Source organism: Arvicola amphibius, chromosome 1 (assembly GCF_903992535.2).
Source record: "Arvicola amphibius chromosome 1, mArvAmp1.2, whole genome shotgun sequence".
Classification (NCBI taxonomy): Eukaryota; Metazoa; Chordata; class Mammalia; order Rodentia; family Cricetidae; genus Arvicola; species Arvicola amphibius.
In genome coordinates this window covers 152,254,873-152,280,319 of record NC_052047.1, presented here as the reverse complement: position 1 = coordinate 152,280,319, position 25,447 = coordinate 152,254,873, and the positions used below count along the sequence as shown (strand labels likewise).

Sequence of the window (25,447 nt, the reverse complement as noted above, 5' to 3'; positions counted from 1 at the left end):
TGTTTGCTTTTATTGTTTTTGTTTGTTTATTTGTTTGATTTTAATTGAGGGACCATGATATTAATGTCAATAGTTTCAGCAGTGGAAAACTCCTACAAATCAGTGGTTATCTAGGCAATGTGTGAAGATTATTTACATGCTGAAGCTGCTGTCCTGATAAAACTTTAGCAGAGTTTCATCTATACTCACTTTACCATGGCTAAAAGGGATCTCAGAAAGACAGAACAGCTGTTCCATTATAAGTCATGGTAAGTCATGAGCAGATGCTATCCCCAGGATTTGAAGTCACATCTGCATGAACCACAGGTCACTGACCATATGCCAACAGACATCCCTCCCTCCCATCATGCAACAGGGATCACAAATACTTGACAGTGTCCTTTGATTCAGGAAAAGTAAAACCCTTGACCTTTAACACAGAAGGAGAAATATGTTGAGCTATCAGAAATGAACAGTGAATGTTCATCTAATAAAATGACTCTTCATAAGACTCTTCAGTAAGGATCTGTGGGCAATAAACTTCCTCTGGAATTCAAAGAAGAAGATCAACAGGAACCCTGCTTACAAAAGGATGTGTGATTGTGCAATGACCCTAGCTCCTCGACCCATCAGAACAAGTGTAAACAAAATGAAGCTGTTTAAAATTTAAAAATAAAAAAGAACAAAAAAAGGACATAAGAGAAGAAAGATGAAGAAGGAGAAGAAGGAAAAGAATGAAAGGAGTGAGAAGAAGATGAAGAAGAACACAGAAGATGAAGAGGAGCAAATGAAGGAGAGAGGGTATGAAGGGAAAGAGAGTATCATTTCAAAAATCAAACTACAGTGCTGTCCAAAAAAAAATTTCTGGAAAGGTCACCAACTGTCATTCTTAATAATTTGTTTCCTTGTTTCATACAAATCGTAGGCTTCCCTGGCTGTTTCATGTTTTCTAGTGCCGTCTGCTACAATGCCACGTTGTTCTCATGACTTGCATTCTTATTTCCTGGGTGACACTAAAGGGCCTGTCCAAGAAATAAATAGCAGAGCGCTGAGGTCTCAACTGCAGAAAGGTCCCTGATCTCCATCTTGTACCAAAGACCAACCCACAAGGGCTTCCTAACATGAAGCTGGTCCTGGTCTTCGTGCTGGCCGCCATCCCCATTTGCTGCTATGCCAGCAGTGAGTTCTGTGAAGGGGTGGGTGGTGGGTTCTCTGAAGGGGTGGGTGGTGGGTTCTGATGAGGGGTTGGTGATGAGTTTTGTGGAGGGGTGCGTGGTGGGTTCTGTGCAGGGGTGGGCTACATTTAGACCACACACTCTTTCTGTTCTTTGGGAAGAAGTCCTAGCACCTGAGCTCTAGAACTTGTCAACAGTGGTACAAAGTGTCTGACTCAATAGTTCAGAAACTCAACACTAGTCCAGATAGTCAAAGAGGCATCACAGATGCATTGCTGGAGCTGTGTGTGATGTGTCACTACCACGCAGGAGGTCCCAAGGAGATGACAGCTCTCCTGAAATCGATAGCAGGTCTTGGATTTGGATACAAGATATTTTACAGAAAATGGGAAAAATATAAATGACCCTGGACCTAAATGTGTTTCCTAAAAATTGTACTTAGGAATCTCCTTAACTGTGGAAGGAATTACTTATGAAACTGCAGCATGCGACCAAGGAGTAAACAGTTTGTGAGCCACAAAACAGACTGAAAGGCCCTTCACATTGGGCCACTTACAACCTAGTCCTGCTGGTAGAGAGGAGACTTCACATTCCCCAAGTCCACTTGAAGTATGACAGAAGTAAAACTTTGTCCCTGAGAATGTAGTCAGTACAAACATGTTACAAGTGTAATAGACTTTGTATAATTTGCTTTGTTTATGTTGTCTACTTCACTTATCAGAGAGGCTGGTGCAAAATGACAAGAAGGTGGAGTTCTCAGTTAATTTGGTAGGAAAATCAGGGTTAACCTTGACCTCTTTCTCTTCCACTGACTGAATAATGACATCACTTCAAGTACAAGAGTTTATGGTTTATGATACTTTTTATGCAGATGATAGAGTTTACGGTGACAATGGCTAATATTTATAAACTACTGTAAAATACTTAATGGGGTTCTAAAAATAGCACTGAGATGCATCATGGCTAAAAGAAAGAAAGACACAATAGCTCACAGTGTCCCATCAGAACAAAGCTTCTCATTTCTTACATGTCATTGTTGACAAAGTTCAGCGAGGTTTGACGTCCCTTGTTGGCTTGTTAGGGGCAAGTTTGCAGAACCTAAAGGAATCTTGCAGTATGTTTCCATTTTCTGCATGAGGTTACTTCAAGTACCAGAGTTTCTGTTTAAGTTGCTCTGTGATGCAGATGCTCGAGTTAACAGAGCACAGCGGATACTATTCTTGCCATGATAGTTATAGGATGTTTGAACATATTCCATAATGTTCTCAGAACAGAAACAAAATGTGGCAGGCTTTGACCAAACCAAGATCCAAAATGCTTATCATACCCAACCCAACAGCCTGCCATCTCTTCAGTGTCCTTCTCAGTGAAGGTTGTGTGAGGCTTTTGCATCTTTGTGCTGGGGTGTCAGGGGCAGAGTTTGCAGTTTCTAAGTGGAATCTTGCAACCTGCATTTGCTGTCCCAGATTTGGCAGCGCCCACCACCCTTGCTAATCTGTGTCTCTACTTGTACTCAACAAGATGTTTGTGATGAGTGGTAACCCCTAATGAGTTCAGGCCTCCAGTGATGAATGCCATGTCTTTCCAGGTTCTGGCTGCCATGCAATGGATGACATCATTGCACAGACTATTAACTCATCAGTGTCTGTGGCTGATTATCAGGGCGTGGTTAAGTCATACGCACCTCTTCCTTTCGACAAAAAGGCTGTGAGCAAATTGAAACAATGTTTCCTAGACCAGTCTGAGGATACTCTGACCAATGTTAAAGTGATGGTGGTAATTATACATTTTCCCTTTTTTCTATTATATTACTATATATATTTGTATGATGTACACATATATACATACATCACATATACATAGATGTATATACTTGTGTATTTTATACATTTATATTTATGTGTGTATATATATATACATACATACATATTTATATATCAATATGTATATTTTTCACTAATGAGGAAAAACAATTTCTAATGTTGTGACTGATAAGGTCCAAGTAAACATTGTCTGTGTACTATTATTGAACAACATAATTTGATTTAGTGGTGACAATTTGTTCAGGAAAACCATTGAAAGACAGTTGATATTCCATATTATTTTGAGGATTTTAAAATAATTAAAGAAAAACACAAAAACAAAGGAGATCACCCAGAGATCACTTTCTTATCCATTACCTCCCAATCACACAAACACAGGTACACACATGCATGCATCTGCATGGGCATCTGTGCACACATGTGTGTGCGCACACACACATACACACACACACACACATAAACATGTCATGACACAGAGAAAGCCCTCAAATTCTGTAGTCAGAGAAAAATACACTTGACTCTCAAGTAGTCCTGCTTTGCGTCAGTGACCAGGAACCATTGAATTTGGCACCAATTCAGAGTGAGTGAAGAAGACCCCAGTATAAGGATTACATGACTAAGGGTCTTTTTAACAATAATAATTATCATCATCATCATCATCATCATCTCTTTTCAGGCATAAAAATGTAGCTCCAATAATTTATCTAAAGTGTTCCTATTCCATTTAAGCATTCCACAGATGCCAAATCTTAGAAATATGCCCAGTTTTAACTAAAACCACAGAAATACACGGGGCCTGAAAGTACTGGTGAGGGCTCCCTAGTCAATTTTTTAGAGCACTGAAGAATTTTTAAAAGCCACCCACTCTGTTAAGCAAGCTTTCCACTGAGTGAGTGGTAAGAGAATAGTCGCAGAGCAGTTCAAACTGAGGGTCATCAGATAACTTCAGCCACAGAGACCTCTAGCTTCAGAGTGGGTATAGAATGAATTCCTATGAAAACGGCTCAGAGGTGGGGGAGGTTGGAAGGTACAAGGGAAAGGAATCATAGGGAATCTTTGAAGAAAGAACCAAAAACATTGGTTTCTGACTGCTGTTGTTTTCGTGGTTTCTTGTCTCTTAAATGATAGAACACATGCACCTAATTGGATTTTTTCTGGAAGCTTTCTGGAATATTTAATAGTAATTGAAAATACTGAAAAAATAATTTAAAAACCAAGATTTTTTTCTTTTTAATATTGGGCTGTCAGTCAAAGATCATAATGTAAGTCACTTCCTCGTTTATTTTTCAGAATGCTATATACAACAGTAAAGACTGTCCACAGTCTGCCTAAAAGTTCTGTGTGACCTTTGTCTCACAGGAATGAAGAGAATGATCATGAGCCAGCAGCTGATACCACAAATCATAACTTTCTTTCTTGATTTTATCTTTCTGCCTATAAAATGCAAGACTATTTTTGGAATCTCAAAGGCATTTCTTTCTACTCATTAAATTAATTGCAAATACCAATACTTCTTTGTGTGATCTTTTAAAACTGGGGGCTTAAGAGGCCTGCTACCCTCCATTCTAGGACACAGGCCCACAGCTGCCTCCCACAGGACCTTAAAGTGAGACCAAGAAAGGAGAGAGTCTGTCCCTGGGGCCATTGAGTCCCCGTTCTGGAGAAGAAAGTAGGGTGTCTCTCCCTGGTCATTGAGTCCCCTCTCTGGAGAAGAAAGTAGGGTGTCTGTCCCTGGCCATTGAGTCCCCTCTCTGAAAAAGAAAGGAGAATGTCTCTCCCTGGCCATGCTGAGTCTCCTCTCTGGAGAAGAAAGGAGAGTGTGTGTCCCTGGCCATGTTGAGTCCAAAACTAACTGCTAGAGTTGCCTAAATTTTCAGCCAAGAAAAACAGCATAAAAAGAAATACACTACAAATAACACGGGAAGAAATCAAACTGCCCCTGTTTGAAGATGATATGATTCAATAATTAAAATAGTCTCTACCAGAAAACTCTTGGATCAGAGACACTCTACTATAAAATCACTAGAATGTGAAACAGAATGTACAAAACCCAGCAGAATTTCTATATACCCCTAAGAACACATTAAGAGGGAATTTAAGAATACAATGCCATTCAAAATAAATGCCTATAGATGTGTCTGCCCTACATGCATTGCTATTGATGTGACAAAATATCCTGACAAAAGACAGCCTAAGAGAGAAAAGGTTTATTTTAACACAGTTGCGAGTTACAACTCTTCACTGTGGTGTAGTCAGAGTTGCAGAACTTAGAAGAGTTAGCTGCATCACACCGTGCTCAAGAACAGAAAGTAACAAATGCATGCATGCTCGCTGCTTCTCTTGTTGTACTAGGGCTGATTTCTCACTCATACAGTTCAAGGTTCTCTGAATAGGAAAGGGTGCTGCCTACAGTATCTGGGACTTCCCACATCTGTTACCCTAATTAAAACAACGTCCCTCAGACATCCACACAGGACACTCAACATAGACAATACCTCACTGAAACTATCCTCCAGGTGACTGTGTCAGTGTGACAACCCCCTAAACAAAGAGGTGTAGGACTCCCACCATGAAACCTTTAAAGCTTTGAGGGAAGAAAATGAGTAAAACATTAGAAGCTAGAAAAAAAAACACTTATTCTCATGAATCAGCAAAATAAATGTTGTTAAAATATCCATATTACTGAAAAAGGCTACAGATTCATTGAAATTCCTATCAAGATTCCAAAATGTAATCTTTAAGGAAATAGGAAGAGTTCCCATATTTGAAAGGAAAAACCTGATTATCCTAAACAATCCATAGCAAAAAGAACAATGATAAAGGTGTCAAATTTTATTATTTCCAATTGAAATTCTGGGCTGTGGTACTACAACCAGCATGGTACTGGTATGAAAAGAGATGTAACCAATGGAATATATTAGAAGAGTCAAAAATAAAATATTCATCAGCAGCATCACAATTGTTGTGTCAAAATATGTTAGAGAAGAAAATACTAATAAATTTGGGCTCAGAAAATTGCATTATGTGTGTAGAACACCAAGCAAGTTTAATAATCCACATCCCCCAAAACATCATTTCAAAATATAACAATGGCCATAACATAAGTCCTGAAATAGAACTGTAACAAGAAAACAGAGGAAATAGTGACCCCAGCATAGGCAAGGACAGCTAAGGAAGTTAGACTAAAATTGACAAACAGAATGACTTGAAATTTTAAAAGCATAGAAAGGAAAAACAGTGTCAAAGTGAATAGAAGGCTGATAGAATGAGAAACACCCTCCGTCACTTGTTCAACTAACCAGGGATTAATTTCAGAGCACAGAAAGACATCGACAATACATTGCTCCCACCTCTCTGCCAGGATGTTCCCTGGGCCTTGGAGAGGATGAAATTGGAATCATATTGTGGGCTGAATGCTCCGCCATCACTTCTCAGAACCTTGGCCACGTATCCATTCTGTATTATCCACTGCCTACTGTTGCAAACAGTTCTCTGATGAAGGCTTAGTATGATACTATCTATGGCATAAATATGCATATTTAGAAGATAGTTTGAAAACATGACCATTTAGAAAAACAACAAAAGCAGACAACTCGCCATCCAGAAAAAAATAATAATAAGTCCTCCAGGGAGAGTCAGTTACATGTGGTTATGGGTTGGCCTCTAGCCAGTCTTAGCTGTTTACACCAGGATGGACTCAGCAGTGTCTACCAGGTTGTGCTGTTGCATTCTGGGAAGAATAACCATATGACCTTTTCACACAAGCTTCCATGATTCTGTTGGGTTAGTGTGTGTGTGTGTGTGTGTGTGTGTGTGTGTGTGTGTGTGTGTGTGTTGTGGCTATTAATCCTCTATGGTTTTTGGTTGGCAAAGCTTCTTTCACCTCACTCCAGTCAGAACAGCTAAGATCAAAAGAACAACTGACAACAAATGCTGGCAATGCTGGGGGGGGGAAGAAGAACCCCCATTCATTGGTACACCCACTCTGGAAATCAAGACGGAGAACCCAAAAAAACTCTATGACCCAGATATACCACTCTTGGACACATGCCCAAAGGACTCACACACTACTCCACAGGTGTTTGCTCAGCAATGTTCACAACTGCCCTGTTCACAGTAGCCAGGAACTGTACTGCAGTGGATGAATGGGTAATGAAAGTGTGGTGCACGTACACAATGGAACGTTATTCAACTAAATACGAGTGAAAGCATGAATTTTGCAGGTAATGATGGAACCTCAAAAGATGACATTGAGTAAAGTAACCCAGACCCAGAAAGACAAATGCTGCCAGTTTGCTCTCATTTATTTCCACCTTCAAATCTTCAGATACATGTAGCTACCATCCCTCAACAAAGAAGCCTCTCTTTACAAGTGGAGCCTGTCCTAGAACACATACCTGGACACAGTACAGAGATCAACTGCTCATGGGAAACCCAGCCTCAATGAACACATCTACATAACTCCTGAGTCTATGGCTCAGATACATTTCGAAAGAGGGAGCAGAAAGTTTGAAAGAGTTGGAACCAAAGGTAATGTGCTATGAAAAAGACTCTTCTAGGAATCGCTGCATAAACAATATAAGAACAATGGCAGATCATTCATTGGGGTGAGTGAGTGCCTGAACCACGGCAGCTGCCCAGAGAGGGACCACCGACATTCCCCAACACCACCCCCCCCACACACACACACACTTCCTGCTCTTCCTGCAGGGGTTATTCTCCCTGGATATTGCCTCTCTCTTCCTGTCCCTTCCCAGCTTGCACCCAGAACCCTCCCCCCACTTCATCCTCCCGTCTTTGGGGCCACAAAATCCCACAGCCCAGCCTGTTTGGGTGCCTGGACCGGGAATTGAGTGCACCCAGGCCGGTGGGAGGTCCCCTGCTTCATTAGCCTGCCTGCAGCAAGGTAGGCCCTTTGTCAGCGAGCTGCTTAGCCTGCAAGGAGACCTGACTGCCAGAGGATCCATCATTCATTGGGGTGAGTTAGTGCCTGAACCACCCGGAGAGGGACCACCGACATTCCCCAACCCCCCAACACACACACACTTCCTGCTCTTCCTGCAGGGGTTATTCTCCCAGAATACTGCCTCTCTCATCCTGTCCCTTTCCAGCTTGGACCCAGAACCCCCACCCTTCATCCTCCCGTCTTTGGGGACACAAAATCCCACAGCTCTGCCTCTTTGGGCGCCGGGGACCTGGAATTGAGTGCACACAGGCCGGTGGGAGGTCCCGTTTCAATAGCCTGCCTGCAGCAAGGTAGGCCCTTTGTCAGTGAGCCTCTTGGCCAGCAAGGAGACCTGACTGTCTACCAGAAGATCCATAATTCATTAGGGTGAGTGAATTGAATTCATTGGGGTGAATTGAACTTCTAAAAGAAGACCCAAAGAGGATTATTCAGAGGAAGAAATGGGCAGGCGCCAATGCAAGAATTCCTCCAACAATTTGAAAAACAACATGAAAGCACCAGAACCCAGCGAACTTATAACAGGAGGACTTGAACACACTAATCAAGAAGAAGTAGAAAAAACTGACTTTATGAAAGTAATAGAGTCCCTTAAACAGGAGGTGAAAAACTCCCTTAAGGAAATGGACGAGAAGAATAACAAAAAGTTTGAAGAATTGAGTAAATCCGTAAATGATATCCTACGAAACCAAGAAAAAACAATCAAACAGATAATGGAAACAGTTCAAGACTTGAAAACTGAAATGGAGGCAAGGAAGAAAACACAAACCGAGGGCCATCTGGATATGGAAAATCTATGTAAACGAACAGAGACTACAGAAACAAGCATAACCAACAGAATACAAGAGATAGAAGAAAGAATCTCAGATTCTGAAGATACCATAGAGAAAATAAATGCACTGATCAAAGAAAACAGCAAATCCAACAAATTCTCATCACAAAACATTCAGGAAATCTGGGACACAATAAAAAGACCAAACCTAAGAATAATAGGCGTAGAAGAAGGAGAAGAATTACAGCTCAATGGTCCAGAAAATATATTTAATAAAATTATAGAAGAAAACTTCCCAAACCCAAAGAAAGATATTCCTATTAAGGTTCAAGAAGCTTACAGAACACCAAATAGACTGGATCAAAAAAAAATCATCCCCTCGCCATATTATAATCAAAACACAAAACATACAGAATAAAGAAAGAATATTAAGAGCTGCAAAGGAAAAAGGTCAAGTAATATATAAAGGTAAATCTATCCGATTAACACCTGACTTCTCTATGGAAACCATGAAAGCCAGAAGGTCCTGGATAGATGTTTTGCAGAAACTAAGAGACCATGGATGCAAGCCCAGATTACTCTACCCAGCCAAGCTTTCATTCACTATAAATGGAGAAAACAAAATATTCCAGGATAAAAACAAATTTAAACAATATGTAGCCACAAATCCAGCCTTACAGAAAGTAATAGAAGGAAATTCACAAACAAAGGAGTCCAGCATTGCCCAAAATAACTCAGACATCTAGTGACCCTTCACCAGCACATCTCAAAGAAAGGAAACACACAATCTCTACTACCAAATAAAAAATGACAACCGGAGTTAACATCCACTGGTCATTAATATCACTTAATATCAATGGACTCAATTCACCTATAAAAAGGCACAGGCTAAGAGATTGGATACGAAAACAGGATCCAACATTCTGCTGTTTACAAGAAACACACCTCAACCACAAAGACAGACACCTACTCAGAGTAAAGGGTTGGCAAAAGGTTTATCAAGCAAATGGACCTAAGAAACAAGCGGGTGTGGCCATACTAATTTCTAACAAAGTTGACTTCAGACTAAAATCAATCAGAAGAGATGGAAAGGGACACTTTATACTCATTACAGGAAAAATCTATCAGAATGGAGTCTCAATCCTGAATATCTATGCCCCTAATACAAAAGCACCCACTTATGTAAAAGAAACATTACTAGAACTCAAGGCAGCAATCAAACCAAACACACTGATAGTGGGAGACTTCAACACTCCTCTCTCACCAAGGCACAGGTCAATCCGACAGAAACCTAACAGAGAATTGAAAGACTTAATGGAGGTAATGAACCAAATGGACTTAACAGACATCTATAGAACATTCCACCCAAACAGGAAAGAATATACCTTCTTCTCTGTGGCTCATGGAACGTTTTCGAAAATCGACCACATACTCGGTAACAAAGCAAACTTCCACAGTTACAAAAACATATTAATAGCCACTTGCATCTTATTGGATCACCATGGATTAAAATTAGAATTCAACAACAATGCTACCCCCAGAAAGCCTACAAACTCATGGAAACTGAACAGTCAACTACTGAACCACACCTGGGTCAAGGAAGAAATAAAGAAAGAAATTAAAGTCTTTCTTAAATTTAATGAAAATAAAGACACAACATACTCAAACTTATGGGACACTATGAAAGCAGTGCTGAGAGGAAAATTCATAGCACTAAGTGCCCACTTAAAAAAAAATGGAGAAAGCACACATTGGAGACTTAACAGCACACCTGAAAGCTCTGGAAAAAAAAAAGAAGCAGACTCACCTAGGAGAAGTAGAAGACTGCAAATAATCAAACTGAGGGCAGAAATCAAAAAAATAGCAACACAGAAAACAATCCAAGGAATCAATGAAACAAAAAGCTAGTTCTTGGAGAAAATCAACAATATTCACAAACCCTTAGCCAAACTAATCAAACGGCAGAGGGAGAACATGCAAATTAATAAGATCAGAAATGAAAAGGGGGACATAACCACAGACACAGAGGAAATTGAGAGAATCATTAGATCTTACTACAAAAACCTGTATGCCACAAAATTGAAAAATGTAAAAGAAATGGACATTTTTTAGATAAATACCATATACCAAAGTTAAACCAGGACCAGGTGAACAATCTAAATAGTCCTGTTAGTCGCGAAGAATTAGAAACTGTTATCAGAAACCTCCCCACCAAAAAAAGCCCAGGACCAGATGGTTTCAATGCAGAATTCTACCAGAACTTCCAAGAAGACCTAATACCTATACTCCTTAAGGTATTTCATAATTTAGAAACAGAACAGTCATTGCCAAATTCATTTTATGAAGCTACAATTACCCTGATACCTAAACCACACAAAGACTCAACCAAGAAAGAGAATTACAGGCCAATCTCACTCATGAACATCGATGCAAAAATTCTCAATAAAATACTGGCAAACAGAATCCAAGAACACATTAGAAAAATTATTCACTATGATCAAGTAGGCTTCATCCCAGAGATGCAGGGCTGGTTCAACATACGAAAATCTATCAATGTAATCCATCATATAAATAAACTGAAAGATAAAAACCATATGATCATCTCATTAGATGCAGAAAAAGCATTTGACAAAATTCAACACCCCTTTATGATAAAGGTCTTGGAGAGATTAGGGATATAGGGGTCATTCATAAATATAATAAAGGCTATTTACAGCAAGCTGACAGCTAACATCAAATTAAACGAAGAGAAACTCAAGGGCATCCCACTAAATTCAGGAACACGACAAGGCTGTCCACTCTCTCCTTATCGCTTCAATATAGTGCTTGAAGTTCTAGCAATAGCAATAAGACAACACAAGGGGATCAAGGGGATTCGATTTGGAAAGGAAGAAGTTAAACTCTCGTTATTTGCAGATGATATGATAGTATACATAAGCAACCCCAAAAACTCCACCAAAGAACTCCTACAGCTGATAAACTCCTTTAGTATCGTGGCGGAATACAAGATCAACTCCAAAAAAATCAGTTGCCCTCCTATATACAAAGGATAAGGAAGCAGAGAAAGAAATCAGAGAAGCGTCACTTTTCACGATAGCCACAAATAACATAAAATATCTTGGGGTAACTCTAACCAAGGAAGTGAAAGACCTATTTGACAAGAACTTTAAGTCTTTAAAGAAAGAAATTGAAGAGGATACCAGAAAATGGAAGGATCTCCCTTGCTCTTGGATTGGGAGGATCAACATAGTAAAAATGGCAATTCTACCAAAGGCAGTCTATAGATTCAATGCAATCCCCATCAAGATCCCATCAAAATTCTTCACAGATCTTGAGAGGACAATAATCAACTTTATATGGAAGAACAAGAAACCCCGGATAGCCAAAACAATCTTATACAATAAAGGTACTTCTGGAGGCATTACCATCCCTGACTTCAAACTCTATTACAGAGCTACAGTATTGAAAGCAGCTTGGTATTGGCATAAAAATAGAGAAATCGACCAATGGAATCGTATAGAAGACCCGGATCTTAAACCACAAACCTATGAACACCTGATTTTTGATAAAGGAGCCAAAAGTACACAATGGAAGAAAGAGGGCATCTTCAACAAATGGTGCTGGCATAACTGGATGTCAACCTGTAGAAGAATGAAAGTAGATCCATATCTATCACCATGCACAAAACTCAAGTCCAAATGAATTAAAGACCTCAATATTAATCTGAACACACTGAGCTTGATAGAGGAGAAAGTGGGAAGTACTCTACAACATATGGGCAAAGGAGACCATTTCCTACATATAACCCCAGCAGCACAGACATTAAGGGCAACATTGAATAAATGGGACCTCCTGAAGCTGAGCAGCTTCTATAAAGCAAAGGACACTAAGACACAAAGGCAGCCTACTGACTGGGAAAAGATCTTCACCAACCCTGCAACTGACAAAGGTCTGATCTCTAAAATATATAAGGAACTCAAGAGACTAGACTTTAAAAAGCTAATTAACCCAATTAAAAAATGGGGCGCTGATCTGAACAGAGAATTCTCAACAGAGAAGTTCAAATGGCCAAAAGACACTTAAGGGCATGCTCAACCTCCCTAGCTATCAGGGAAATGCAAATCAAAACAACTTTGAGATATCATCTTACACCTGTCAGATTGGCTAAAATCCAAAACACCAATGATAACCTTTGCTGGAGAGGCTGTGGGATAAGGGGTACACTCATCCATTGCTGGTGGGAATGCAAACTTGTGCAACCACTTTGGAAAGCAGTGTGGCTGTTTCTCAGGAAATTTGGGGTCAACCTACCCCAGGACCCAGCAATTCCACTCTTGGGAATTTACCCAAGAGATGCCCAATCATATTACAAAAGCATTTGTTCAACTATGTTCATAGCAGCATCATTTGTAATAGCCAGATCCTGGAAACAACCTAGATGCCCTTCAGTGGAAGAATGGATGAAGAAACTGTGGAATATATACATGCTAGAATACTACTCAGCGGTAAAAAACAATAGCATCTTGTATTTTGCATGCAAAAGGATGGAAATAGAAAACACTATTCTGAGTGAGGTAACCCAGACCCAAAAAGATGAACATGGGAAGTACTCACTCATTATTGGTTTCTAGCCATAAATAAAGGACATCAAGCCTATAATTCGTGATCCTAGAGAAGCTAAATAAGAAGGTAAACCCAAAGAAAAACATATAGTTATCCTCCTGAATATTGAAAGTAGACTAGATTTCCAGGCAAAAATTGGGAACTTGAGGGTGAGGTGGGATGGGGGTAAGGGGAGATGGGGAGAGAAAATTGTGAAGGGGAGGATGGGGAGAGCTTGGGGGAATGGGAGGGTTGAGATATAGGAAGGGTGGACATGGGAACAGGGAAGTATATATCTTAATTAAGAGAGCCATTTTAGGGTTGGCAAGAGACTTGACTCTAGAGGGGTTCCCAGGTGTCCAGGGAGATGCCCCCAGCTAGTTCCTTGGGCAGCTAAGGAGAGGGAGCCGGAAATGGCCAGATCCTATGGTCATACTGATGAATATCTTGCATATCAACACAGAACCTTTATCTGGCGATGGATGGAAATAGAGACAGAGCCCCACATTGGTGCACCGGACTGAGCACCCAAGGTCCAAATGAGGAGCAAAAGGAGTGAGATCATGAGCAAGGAAGTCAGGACTGCGAGGGGTGAACCCACCCACCGAGATGATGGGGTTGATCTAATGGGAGCTCACCAAGGCCAGTTGGACTGGGACTGAAAAAGCATGGGATAAAACTGGACTCCCTGAACATGGCGGACAATGAGAACTGCTGAGAAGCCAAGGACAATGGCACTGGATTTTGATCCTACTGCATATCCTAGCCTGCTTGGATGCTCACCTTCCTAAACCTGGATGGAGGGGGGAGGACCTTGGACTTCCCACAGGGCAAGGAACCCTTACTGCTCTTCGGACAAGAGAGAGAGGGAGAGTGAAGGGGGAGGGGGAGGTAAATGAGAGGTGGGGAGGAGGCAGAAATTTTTAATAATAATAAAAAAAAAATTAAAATAAAATTAAATTAAAAAAAACAAAAATCATCCACCATGATCAAATTGGTTTCATCCCAGAGATGCAGGTATGTTTTAACATGAAAATCTATCAAAGTAAGTCACCATAAAAATAAACTGAAAGAAAAGAAATCATATGATCATCTCATTAGATGCTGAAAAAGCATTCACCAAATTTCAATATCCCTTCATGAAAAAGGTCTTGGAGAGATCAGAGATACAAGGAACATACCTAAACATAATGAAAGCAATATACAACAAGCCAACAGTCAACACCAAATTAAATGGAGAGAAAATCAAAGTGATTCCACTGAAATCAGGAATAAAACAAGGCTGTTGACTCTCTCCATATCTATTCAACATAGTTTTTGAGGTTCTAGTTATAGCAATAAGACAACAAAAGAAGAGCAAGGAGATACAAATTGGAAAGGAAGAAGTCAAATTTTGCTGTTCGCAGATGATATAATAGTTTACAAAAGTGACCCCAAAAACCCTACCAAGGCATTCCTACAGCTGATAAATACCTTCAGTAATGTGGCAGGATACAATATCAACTCAAAAACATCAGTAGCCCTCCTATATACAAATGATAAAGAAGTTGAGAAAGAAAATCAGAGAAACATCACCCTTAACAATAGCCATAAATAACATAAAATATCTTGGGGTAATGCTAACCAAAGAAGTGAAAGACCTGTTTGACAAGAATGTTAAGTCTTTAAAGAAAGAAATTGAAGAAGATACCAGAAAATGGAAAGATCTCCCATGCTCTTGGATGGGTGGATCAACATAACAAAAATGTCAATTCTTCCAAAAAACAATCCATAGAGTTAGTGCAAACCCCATCAAAATCCCAATACAATTCTTCACAGACCTAAAAAAAACAATACTCAATTTCAGATGGAAAAACTGAAAAACCTAAGATAGCCAAAACAATCCTGTACAATAAAGGAGCTTCCAGAGGCATCACCATCCCTGACATCAAACTCTATTATAGAACTACAGGAATGAAAACAGCCTGGTATTAGCATAAAAACAGACAAGTGGACAAATGGCATCGAATTTAAGACCCAGCTATTAATCTACATACCTATGAACACCTGATTTTTGACAAAGAAGCTCATATTATACAATAGAAAAAAACGCATCTTCAACAAATAGTGCTGGCATAACTAGATGTCAACATGCAGAAGAATGAAAATAGGTCTATATCTATCCCCATGCAAAAACTCAAGTACAAATGGATTAAAGACTTCAATATAATTCTGAAACTCTGACCCCATTTAACCTGATTGAATTGATAGTGGGAAATAACCTTCAATGCATGGGCACATGAGACCACTTCCTAAATATAACACGAGTAGCACAAACACTGAAAGCAACAATAAATAAATGGGACCTCCTGAACCTGAGAAGCTTCTTTAAGGCAAATGACACAGTCAATAAGACAAAATAGCAGCCTACAGAATTGGACAATATCTTCACCAGTGCCATATCAGAGGACAGAAGGACTGATCTACAAATTATATAAAGAACTCAAGAAACTAGATTTTAAAATACTAAATAATCCAATTAAAAAGGGGATACAGATCTAATCAGAGATCTCTCAACAGAAGAATCTCAGACTGTGATGTGGGAGTCCCCTCTTTGTGCTGTGATTACCATTAATGAATAAAGAAACTGCTTTGGTCCTATAGCAAAGCAGAACTTAGGTAGGCAGGGAAAGCTAGGCTGAATGCTGGGAAAAAAGAGGCAGAGTTAGAGAAAGACACCATGAGGCCACCAACAGAGATAACATGCTGAAACTTTGCTGGTAGGCCATGACCTTGTGGTGATATATAGATTAATAGAAATGGGTTAAATTATTATGTAAGAGTTAACCAATAAGAAGTTAGAGCTAATGGGCCACACAGTGTTTTAATTAATACAATTTCTGTGTGATTATTTCAGTTCTGGGCAGCCAGAACAAACAAACAGCTCCTCCTCCTACAATTGGTGTACCAACATGATGGAATAAATCCATGTAAAATCTGAGAGAGCTTGAAAAGGAATTCTAGACACAAAAATACAGAGTTTAACACAGCTTCTTACTGTTTGTTGGTGACATGACACAACTCCGTTGAGAGAGGTCTTACCGATTCAGTGGTAGCAGCTGCACTGTTTCAAAATGGCAGCTTTCCAGTTGTAGGTCCTGTTGTTAGCATGAACTCTGGCTCTTTCAGAAGATGGAGCATTTGGATGGAGTTTGTGAGCAGATTGCTACAGCTTGCATAATGGTGACATGGATTGGCTGTGTGCCTGAGAATGGAGCAGTGTGCATGGCTCTCAGGGCAATGAGCAGCTCTGCCATGCTTGACTGTGCCATATATATCATAGTAATGGTGCAGCTTAAGTTTTTAAGAAGCGCTTAGCATTTTAAAAAGCACTCCTGGACAGTAAAGAATTACAGATATGCAATAAAGACAAGTCCAGATGAGTCATAGTGTTGGATAATTGCATGTAGGCTTGAAAGAGAAAAAAAAAGAGTATAGAGAGTCATAAAATAAAATTAATGCTTTTTTTAAAAAAGTAAAGTCTTTAAGGAGATAGAATAATAGAATGAAAAAATAATAAGCCATGTAAAGATGGACTATAAACAGAAAGTTTGAATTATGTATATTAATGTGTTTTCTTTGAATTTTTTTGACTGTGAAGGAGCTAAGTAAAGAGAAACATTTCATTATTTGGGCTGCTAAGCTAAACCAGCATGTATATTATAAAGGTATCATGATTTCCAAATTTGGGTCTAAGGATATGTTGCTTTGGAAAAGAGGTTCTTCTCTTGTTTCCACAGATGATGAGAACCTATGGATTGCTTCCAGTCTGGTGTGGTGTGATAGACAAAGACCTCCTAAAAGGTCACCTTGAACACCCTCAAAAAATTACTTTGCCCAACTGCTGGCTGAGATGAACCTAGCACACAGGATACACCATGAAAGACCTGATTAACAATAGCCCCAATCAACAAGAAGCAGTATGGACAAAACTACGCCCATATTCCCAAATATTGTTTTTAAATGTTTCTTTACATTTAAAGGAGAATATGATACAGACGTGAATAATTTGCATTGGTATGGATCCTGGTTTATTGATACAAATTTAAGGTCAATTTTATTATATGTATATTTATTTCTGATCTTGATTAAGGTATTGTGTTTGTATAGCTCATTTAAAAATGTAATATATTATTAAGAAATATAAGTTAATAGATAATCATCTATAATAGTCAAGTTTGTAGTCATGTTAGTTAGATTTTTTAGATGTATAGAGATATATTTCAGTTAGATAGATATACTTTAATACCTATCTTTTCAATAGGATTTTTCATGACAGTGAGACACACCTGCTCCTGGCAACACAGTACCTTCAAGAGAAAGATGGGCATTGAAGAGGCTCCTTATGGAGTCTGCTAGCCATTTGGGTAAGAAACTGCTCTTGCCTGGACTGCTTAACTGGACATGCAGAACCCACAGAGAAATGACTGCTGAATTTGCCCAAAGATGAGATGAGATGATCCTTAGGAGTTCCTGCTTCATGAAAGAGTCTGCGAGACATTCTGAAGAACACAGAAGAAAGTGACTGACAAACTTCCAGTATAGGTGGAACTGTCTTTGAAATTTCTTGTTTCATAGAAAAGTCTGATGGATACTATGGGCCTATAGGCTGAAGATGGATGCCCCAATGGTGCAGAAAAACTCTGGGTGACTGTCTATGCCACAAGATGTCTCTGACATTTTTAGAGTTTTGGAAGTTGCTTATAATGTACTTGCTGTTTACTTAGGTAATATTATATCCTTCTGGAGTCTTTGATGGAGTTAAAGAATATACAGTGATAGTTATAGTTTTCTTTAGTTATGATAAAAGATAAAGTAGATATAAATATTGTAATATAATTCTTACTTGATATGTTTTGTTATATGTATTTTTACTAAGTTAAAGTTAAAACCTTTCTTTTTATTTAAACAGAAAAGGGGAGGTGATGTGGGAGTCCCCTCTGTGTGCTGTGATTACCATTAATGAATAAAAAACTGCTTTGGACCTATAGCAAGGCAAAACTTAGGTAAGAAAGGAAGGCTAGGCTGAATGCTGAGAGAAAGGAGGCAGAGTCAGAGAGAGATGCCATGTGTCTGCCTCCGAAGATAGAGATGCTAAAATTTGCTGGTAGGCCACAACCTCATGGTGGTATACAGATTAATAGAAATGGGTTGAGTTAATATGTATGAGTTAGCCAATAAGAAGATAGAGCTAATGGGCCAAGCAGAGTTTTAATTAATACAGTTTCTGTGTGATTATTTCAGGGCCAATCTAGCCTGGCAGCTGGGAACTAATAAGCGGCTCACAACAAGTGACCTCTCTTCTACTAAAAAATTGTTGAAAGACACTTAAAGGATTGCTCAACATTCTTAGACATCAGGAAAATGCAAATCAAAATGACTCTGAGATACCATCTTACATCTGTCAAAATGGCTAAGATAAAAACACCAATAATAGCTTATGCTGGAGAGGTTGCAGAGTAAGGGGAACATTCATCTATTGCTGGTGGTAATGCAAACTTGTACAACCACTCTGGAAATCAGGATGGAGGTTTCCCAGAGAGATGAGCACAGTATGTGCTCACTCATAGGTGGATACTAGCTGTAAAGCAAAGGATAACAAACCTATAGTCCATAACCCCAGAAAAGCTAAGGAAAAAGGAAAGCCCTAAAAGAAATGTATATACACCCCCCCCCCATGGAAGGGGTAATAGACAAGATCTCCTGATAAAATTGGGAGCATGGGGCGGGAAAAGAAGGGAGAGTGGAAGGGGAAGAAGAGGAAAGAAGAAGAAGGAGAACTTGAGGGAACAGGATGGTCGAGATTGGAGAAGGACAGAGATGGAGAGAAAGGAAAGAGATCTTGATTGAGGGAGTAATTATAGAGAAAGCAAGAAACCTGGCACTAGAGAAAGTCCCAGGAATCCACAAGAATGACACCAGCTAAGACCCTAAGCAGTAGTGGAGAGGGTGCCCGAACTGGCCTTGCCCTGTAGTAAGAATGATGACTGTGTCACCATAGAATATTTAAGATAGAATGTTCATCCAGCAACTGATGGAAGTAGAGGCAGAAATCCACAGCAGAACACTGGGGCTGAGCTCGCAAACTCTAGTTAAAAAGTGGGAGGAGTGAGAATAGGAGTAAGGAGGTCAAGACCATGATGAGGATCCCCACTGAAAGAACCTACCTGAGCTAATGGGAGCCCACCAACTCTGACCTGACAGGGAAGGAAAAAGTATAGGACCAAACTAGGCCTTGTATGGCTGAGGCAGACTGAGGGTCAGCTGGCCTTGGGACCAGAATTTATCCCTACTGCTTGTACAGGTTTTGGAATCCATTCTATTTGGAGGGATGCCTTGTTCAGCCTAGATATAGAAGGGAGAGCCTTGGTCCATCCTCAAAGCAGTGTGCTAGACATTGATGACTCCCTGTGATGATTCCCTCTCTGAGGAATAGGTGAGTGGTGGGTTTGGGGGAAGGTGGAGGGAACAGGATGAGGGGAATGAGTGGGAACTTTGATTGGTATGTAAGATGAGAAAAGATAGTTTTAAAAAAATAAAAATAAAAGGGAAAAAACTCAGATTGCTGGATGAAAAAACAAAGGAACAAACTGTGGGACACAGGCCTAGGAAATGATTTTCCCAGAGGACTGCTGTCACTCCAAACCCTGCTCACAGAGACAGTCCTGGTTCAACTATGTGGTTTCCAAAACAAAACAATAAGACGTGACTGCAGGAGAGGGACTTGCAGGAAAGATGGAGGACAGAAGTGAGGAGACGAGATAGTGTATGGGAGGCCAGGCAGGATGCATTCTACATGTCTATGTGTATCTACGACAAAGAGCAATTTTAATGGAAGCCTTTTTGAAAATAAATAAAATGCAGAATTTGTTATATTTTGTGCTTCAAGTTTATATGAAAGTGTAAAAAGCCATGACTATTTTTAGCTTACAGAACACATCTTTCAATGAAAATAAAATAGTGACATGACTGTAACTTTAAAATATATCCAACACAATGATTTCAGCAATGACATTGATCAAAGGGAGTTCAGTGGCCCGAGAACAGTTGCTACTCACCAAGGTCAAGTAAGGAAAGGAACATGAACACATGAGATTAAGATACTGACAAGATAAAATTATGTGTCTGAAAAATAGATCAATTAAGGACAAGGGGGAAAGTTGAAGGAACAAGGAACAAGAATAGTTGGCTGATATACTAAAGAATTAAAACAGCAGAAATAAGCGGGAGTGTCAGGCAGGAGTGCGTGTTCTGATTATCCTTGAGTGTGCTTTGCTGTGCGATGATTAACGATGCTGTCCTTTCCATCAATCAGCAGAAGAAGCTGCCAAGAACAAAGCTGACATCTCCAGAGAGTGCACGTGAGCTCTCCTTCCTGGTTGCCCAAGGCCGAATCTTCAGTCTCCAGTCAAGTAAAGGCCCTGAAAAGTAAATGGCACACTGCATCATTGGTCAGGATGTAGAGGGCCTTGACTCAGTGTCCCAGACTTATGTCCCTGCCCTGGCACCTGCTGGGCTGGAAGACACTTAAAAGATTTCCATTTCCAAAAATAATCCCACTCCACACTGAAGGGACTGTGACTTCATTTTTACCTGGATACTTGGTGAAGGCCATTCTCTGGAGAGTGAACACTGGTCGTTGGGTGAAGAAAAGGCTACTTTGTGGAGCTGTTTAACTAGACAACCAGAGGACCCACAAAGACCAGGGCACTTGTGCTTCTGGTCTGAGTTTTTCTCTCTCCAGAATAGACTTGTCTCAGGCTTCCAAATGGAGGTCAGAAACTGCCGGTGTCCAGCTTCCTTCACATGTGTGGAGCAAGTTTGTGTCTCAGCTGCTCTAAAACCACGTTCAAAGAGGATTCAGTCCCAGATTCTGCCCAAAGGGAGTCAGAGTCTTTGGAAAGATATAAAGTGTGGGCTAACAGCCATGCTGTCCTGCTGCTCCCAGACTCCTGGAAGACCTCAGATACTGACACAAGGGTAGAGTTGGCCACAGGAAATGCCATACAACTCTTAACAGTAGGAGACATCTCAAGGGAACTCTTTTTAGTGCTTTGTACATTTTCATGATAAAAGCATCCCAAAGCTCTCTAGAAGATAGACTGAGGACTAGAATATAGTTCAGAGATAAAAATGGTTGTCCCAGCACCCAATAAATAAATAAACCTAGCAGAGATGGCAGGCAATACTCATCAATACAGATATGTCATCATATCTCCAAAACTATTGGTCCTTGCAGTTACTAATTTTTTTTTTTTTGGTTTTTCGAGACAGGGTTTCTCTGTGGCTTTGGAGCCTGTCCTGGAACTAGCTCTTGTAGACCAGGCTGGCCTCGAACTCACAGAGAACCGCCTGTCTCTGCCTCCCGAGTGCTGGGATTAAAGGCGTGCGCCACCACCACCCGGCTACTAATTTAATTTCATTTAGAATAAATAAGTGGGGCCAGCGAAATGACTCGGTGCATGAAGGTATTTGTGGCCCTGTCTGACCACGTGAGCTCAATACCCAAGGCACAGACCTTAGAAGGAAAGAACTGGCATGGTTGTCGTCTGACCTGCACCTGCGCACTGCAGCACACACATATACGGAAGACCTATGGTTGGGATAACCGCTGTTAGCGCTTACTGACACTGCTGCTTTATGAGCTGGATTGCAACTGAGAGCCATGCTCAGTTGATTCATAAATTGTAACTGGTTTTTGTAGAATATTTGTGTACATATAAGATCATGGCATCTTCAGACACTGACAGCCTTCTGTCCTCTTTCCATATTGCTGCCTATGACATTTCTGTGTATGGTTGCTGTGGGTAGGACGCCCACAGTTTGAATCAACAGTGAAAGTGGACACACTTTGTTACAGGACGTCCTTGACTTACTATAAGCAGTCTTTTTATATTGAGACACATTTTGAATGTATAATTCTGCCCATGGTTTTATAGTTAATTTTTTAAAATTATTATGGTTAAGCAGTGGTGAAACACATCTTCAATCCGAGCACTCAGGAGGCAGAGGCAGGCAGATCTTTGTGAGTTCAAGTCCAGCCTAGTCTCAAATGTGAGCTCCTAGAAGCCAGAACTTTTTTTTAATTTATTTTATTTTTTTTATTAAAAATTTCCGCCTCCTCCCCACCTCCCATTTACCCCCCTCCCCCCTCCATTCTCCCTCCCTCTCTTGTACAAAGAGCAGTAATGGTCCCTGCCCTGTGGGAAGTCCAAGTTCCTCCCCCCTCCATCCAGGTCTAGGAAGGTGAGTATCCAAACAGGCTAGGCCCCCCCAAAGCCAGTATGTGTAGTAGGATCCAAATCCAGTGCCATTGTCCTTGGGGAAGCCAGAACTTTTATACCGAGAAATCCGATATAAAAAAAAAAAAACAGAAAAAGTTATTATTACATTACTTATATGTTTGTGTATGTGTGAGCACGCACGTATCTGGGCAAGCACGTGAAGGTCAGAGGACAATCAGTGGGAGGTAGTTCTCTCCTTTCACCATGGGGACCACAGGGATGAAGTCAGTTGGCTTGGTGGTAAGCATCTTTATTCACTGAATTATCTTGCCAGCCCATAAAAAGATTCTTGCTGAGTTTTACATGATGTCCTTCCTTCAGCTAGTGAGAGGATGAAGGGATTTTCTTCTTCATTATGCTGACGCAGCATACTGTGCATTGTACACATGCTGAGTCATCCTTGCAACACTGTGGACAACAGCAGATAATCTTTCCTTGTGCTGCTGGATTTTGTTTGCTGGAATTTTGATGCGTATTTGTACAAAATTTTCATTGAGAATACTAGAGTTTTGTGCATTTAGTGTGTGTGTGTGTGTGTGTGTGTGTGTGTGTGCACATGCACGCACCTTTGTGTGATTTTGGATAAGAAAATGCTGGCCTGATAGAATGTTTTAGGAACAATTCCCTTCAATGTGGTTTTGGAATAAAATAGCAATAAATAAGCTTAGGTCTCCGCATGTTTGATAGAATTCAGTAGTAAAGCCATTTTGTTCTGGTCTTATTATTCTTGGTTTGTGAATTTTTGCTATATATGTACTCCAATCACAAACTGTTGTCTATTCAGGATTTTATAATTTTTTCATAATTCCATCTTGATAGAATAAATATGTTCAGAAAGTGCTCCTGCATTCTGTCACATTGGTTGGCATGAAGTTGATCATAACGACCTCTGCTAATCCATTGTTTCTTATCTGTGGTATAATTGGTAACTTCTCTCTATTCATTTCATATTTCCATTCATATTTTTTCATTTATCTACAATAATCTAGACGTGCATTTCTCAGGTTTGTTTATAGTTTCCAAGACCTGTGTGTTTGTTTCATTGGTTTTTCTATGCTTTCTGCTCTATATTATTTACTTTCTTTTACTCAGTGTTTCCTTCCTTAATGAATTTGGAGTCTACGTTATTTTTGTTTCGAGTGCATTGAGGTTATTTCTGTCAGGTCTTCTTGATATTTTGATGCAGTTAAATGTAGAGTTTGGATGAAATGTTGGCAAGGTCCAAATGCAAAGCTCTCATTTCCGGGGCTGGTATTTGGAAGTTTTGTGACCTAGAGAATGTCATCCATTGTCAGAAGCCATTTGTTCCTGTTGAGAAGGAGGGAACTCAAGTGTGATAATCAAAAGCTCAAAAGTAAACTGAAACTTCACAGATTGCTTCCTGGGGATGTGAAAGGTCACCTGAAGGAACAGTGATGTTCCCATGAGGCTGTTCTGCTGGGCTCCAGCCCAACAGGATGGAGGGAGGAGAGGGGATCTGCCCTCACTGATGCCTGAAGGGCGGGACCAGTAAGGCTCACCACATATAAATACCCCTGGTCTCCAGGGGCTCAGGTAGAGTCCATTTGCTCACTGTTTGCTGAGTCTGCGAACAAACTGAGCACCATGAGGTTGATCCTGTGTCTTCTCCTGGTCATCCTGGCTGTTTGTTGCTATGAAGGTGAGAATCATTTATGTTCAATCCAGACACAGCTCCTAGAAAGCTGACCTCTTTAAACAGTTGGTAGGTTTATGTGTGACAAGGTTGAAGTCACAACAGATGATCTAAAATTTCTCCCATCCCAGCCCCTTTTACTAGCCCTCCTAAAAGCCCAGATACATTCAACTCATTTTCTCCTAAAATTAGGAAGTTTGATGGGGTAGGGGCAGCAGGGACAAGAAGGCCATTAGGAACAAGGTTCAAGAAAGATTTTATTAGAGGTATTGTGTTGGTTGTGCTATTTTTCAGTTTATTGTCTTTGTGTCTGGGAAGTTGACTTCAGAGAGCTCTGTTCAGAATCAGGATTTTCCCAGTCTCTGAGTAATACATCTCAAATCTCTCCACTAGACTCTGAGGACAAGCAGGCTCATGTAGTCCAATCAGTTTCCTGGGGTTCCTCCAATAACGGGGATAGAAACAGTGCAGTTATTACCACTAAGATGTCTATTTTTCTAAAATTAACCAATTTTTTGCAAACAATCCATTTGTGTGTAAACAGACATTCCTACATACTCTGTACCTTCAAAGGGAACCAAGTTTAATGTGCAGTTACTCTCTTTCTTTTCTGCATCTCCTCCTGTCTGCCTAAACACCCTTCTTCTAATAGTCTACAACACATCCCTACAGACTGATGAGACCTGCTTTAGGCCCACATCAGATGCTGTTTTGGCACCTCCTAAGGGTAGTATTGTCATGTCCTTGGAAAAACTGGGTCTGGTGGCTCATCCCAGTGATCCAAGTTAGGTGAAGCTGAAACAAGGAACTTTGGACTGAAGTTTGCCAAGGCCACCTTTGGAGATTTGTGAGGTTTGTGCTATTGCCTTGTTTTGTTTTGTTTTGTTTTGTTTTTTAAGAGCCTTGAAGATAATGTGGAATGTAGATTAGGAAAGTTGATTTCTTCGGTTCTACCCAAATATTCATCATAGATCTTTAGGAATGATAAGGTGGGTGTCAGCTTCCCTTGTCACCTTCCCTAGAATTAAATCTGAGCATCACTGTGGAAGGACAAAGCTTTTCACAGGTTCCTAGATATGCTCTGGTGTGTATCAAAACCAATAAACACAGCTAGGTGATGGCACATGCCTTTAATCTCAGCACTCAGGAGACAGAA

The 25,447-nt window shown here is 40.2% G+C and overlaps 1 protein-coding gene across 1 annotated transcript; it reads left to right on the top strand.

Annotated features, from left to right (window-relative positions):
* Nucleotides 1–1,100: 1,100 nt before the first annotated feature.
* Nucleotides 1,101–25,080, top strand: LOC119802529 (secretoglobin family 2A member 2-like). Its single transcript, XM_042054424.1, has 3 exons — nucleotides 1,101–1,158; nucleotides 2,743–2,930; nucleotides 24,865–25,080. The coding sequence occupies exons 1-3, from the start codon at nucleotides 1,101–1,103 to the stop codon at nucleotides 25,078–25,080; spliced, it is 462 nt and encodes a 153-aa protein (XP_041910358.1).
* Nucleotides 25,081–25,447: the final 367 nt, after the last annotated feature.

Bases quoted from the DNA above. Each gene is read 5' to 3' on its own strand.
- LOC119802529 (XM_042054424.1), top strand. From the start codon at position 1,101: ATGAAGCTGGTCCTGGTCTTCGTGCTGGCCGCCATCCCCATTTGCTGC. The intron at 1,159-2,742 runs GTGAGTTCTGTG...ATGTCTTTCCAG, and splicing joins CATTTGCTGCTATGCCAGCA to GTTCTGGCTGCCATGCAATG. The intron at 2,931-24,864 runs GTAATTATACAT...GTACCTTCAAAG, and splicing joins CCAATGTTAAAGTGATGGTG to GGAACCAAGTTTAATGTGCA.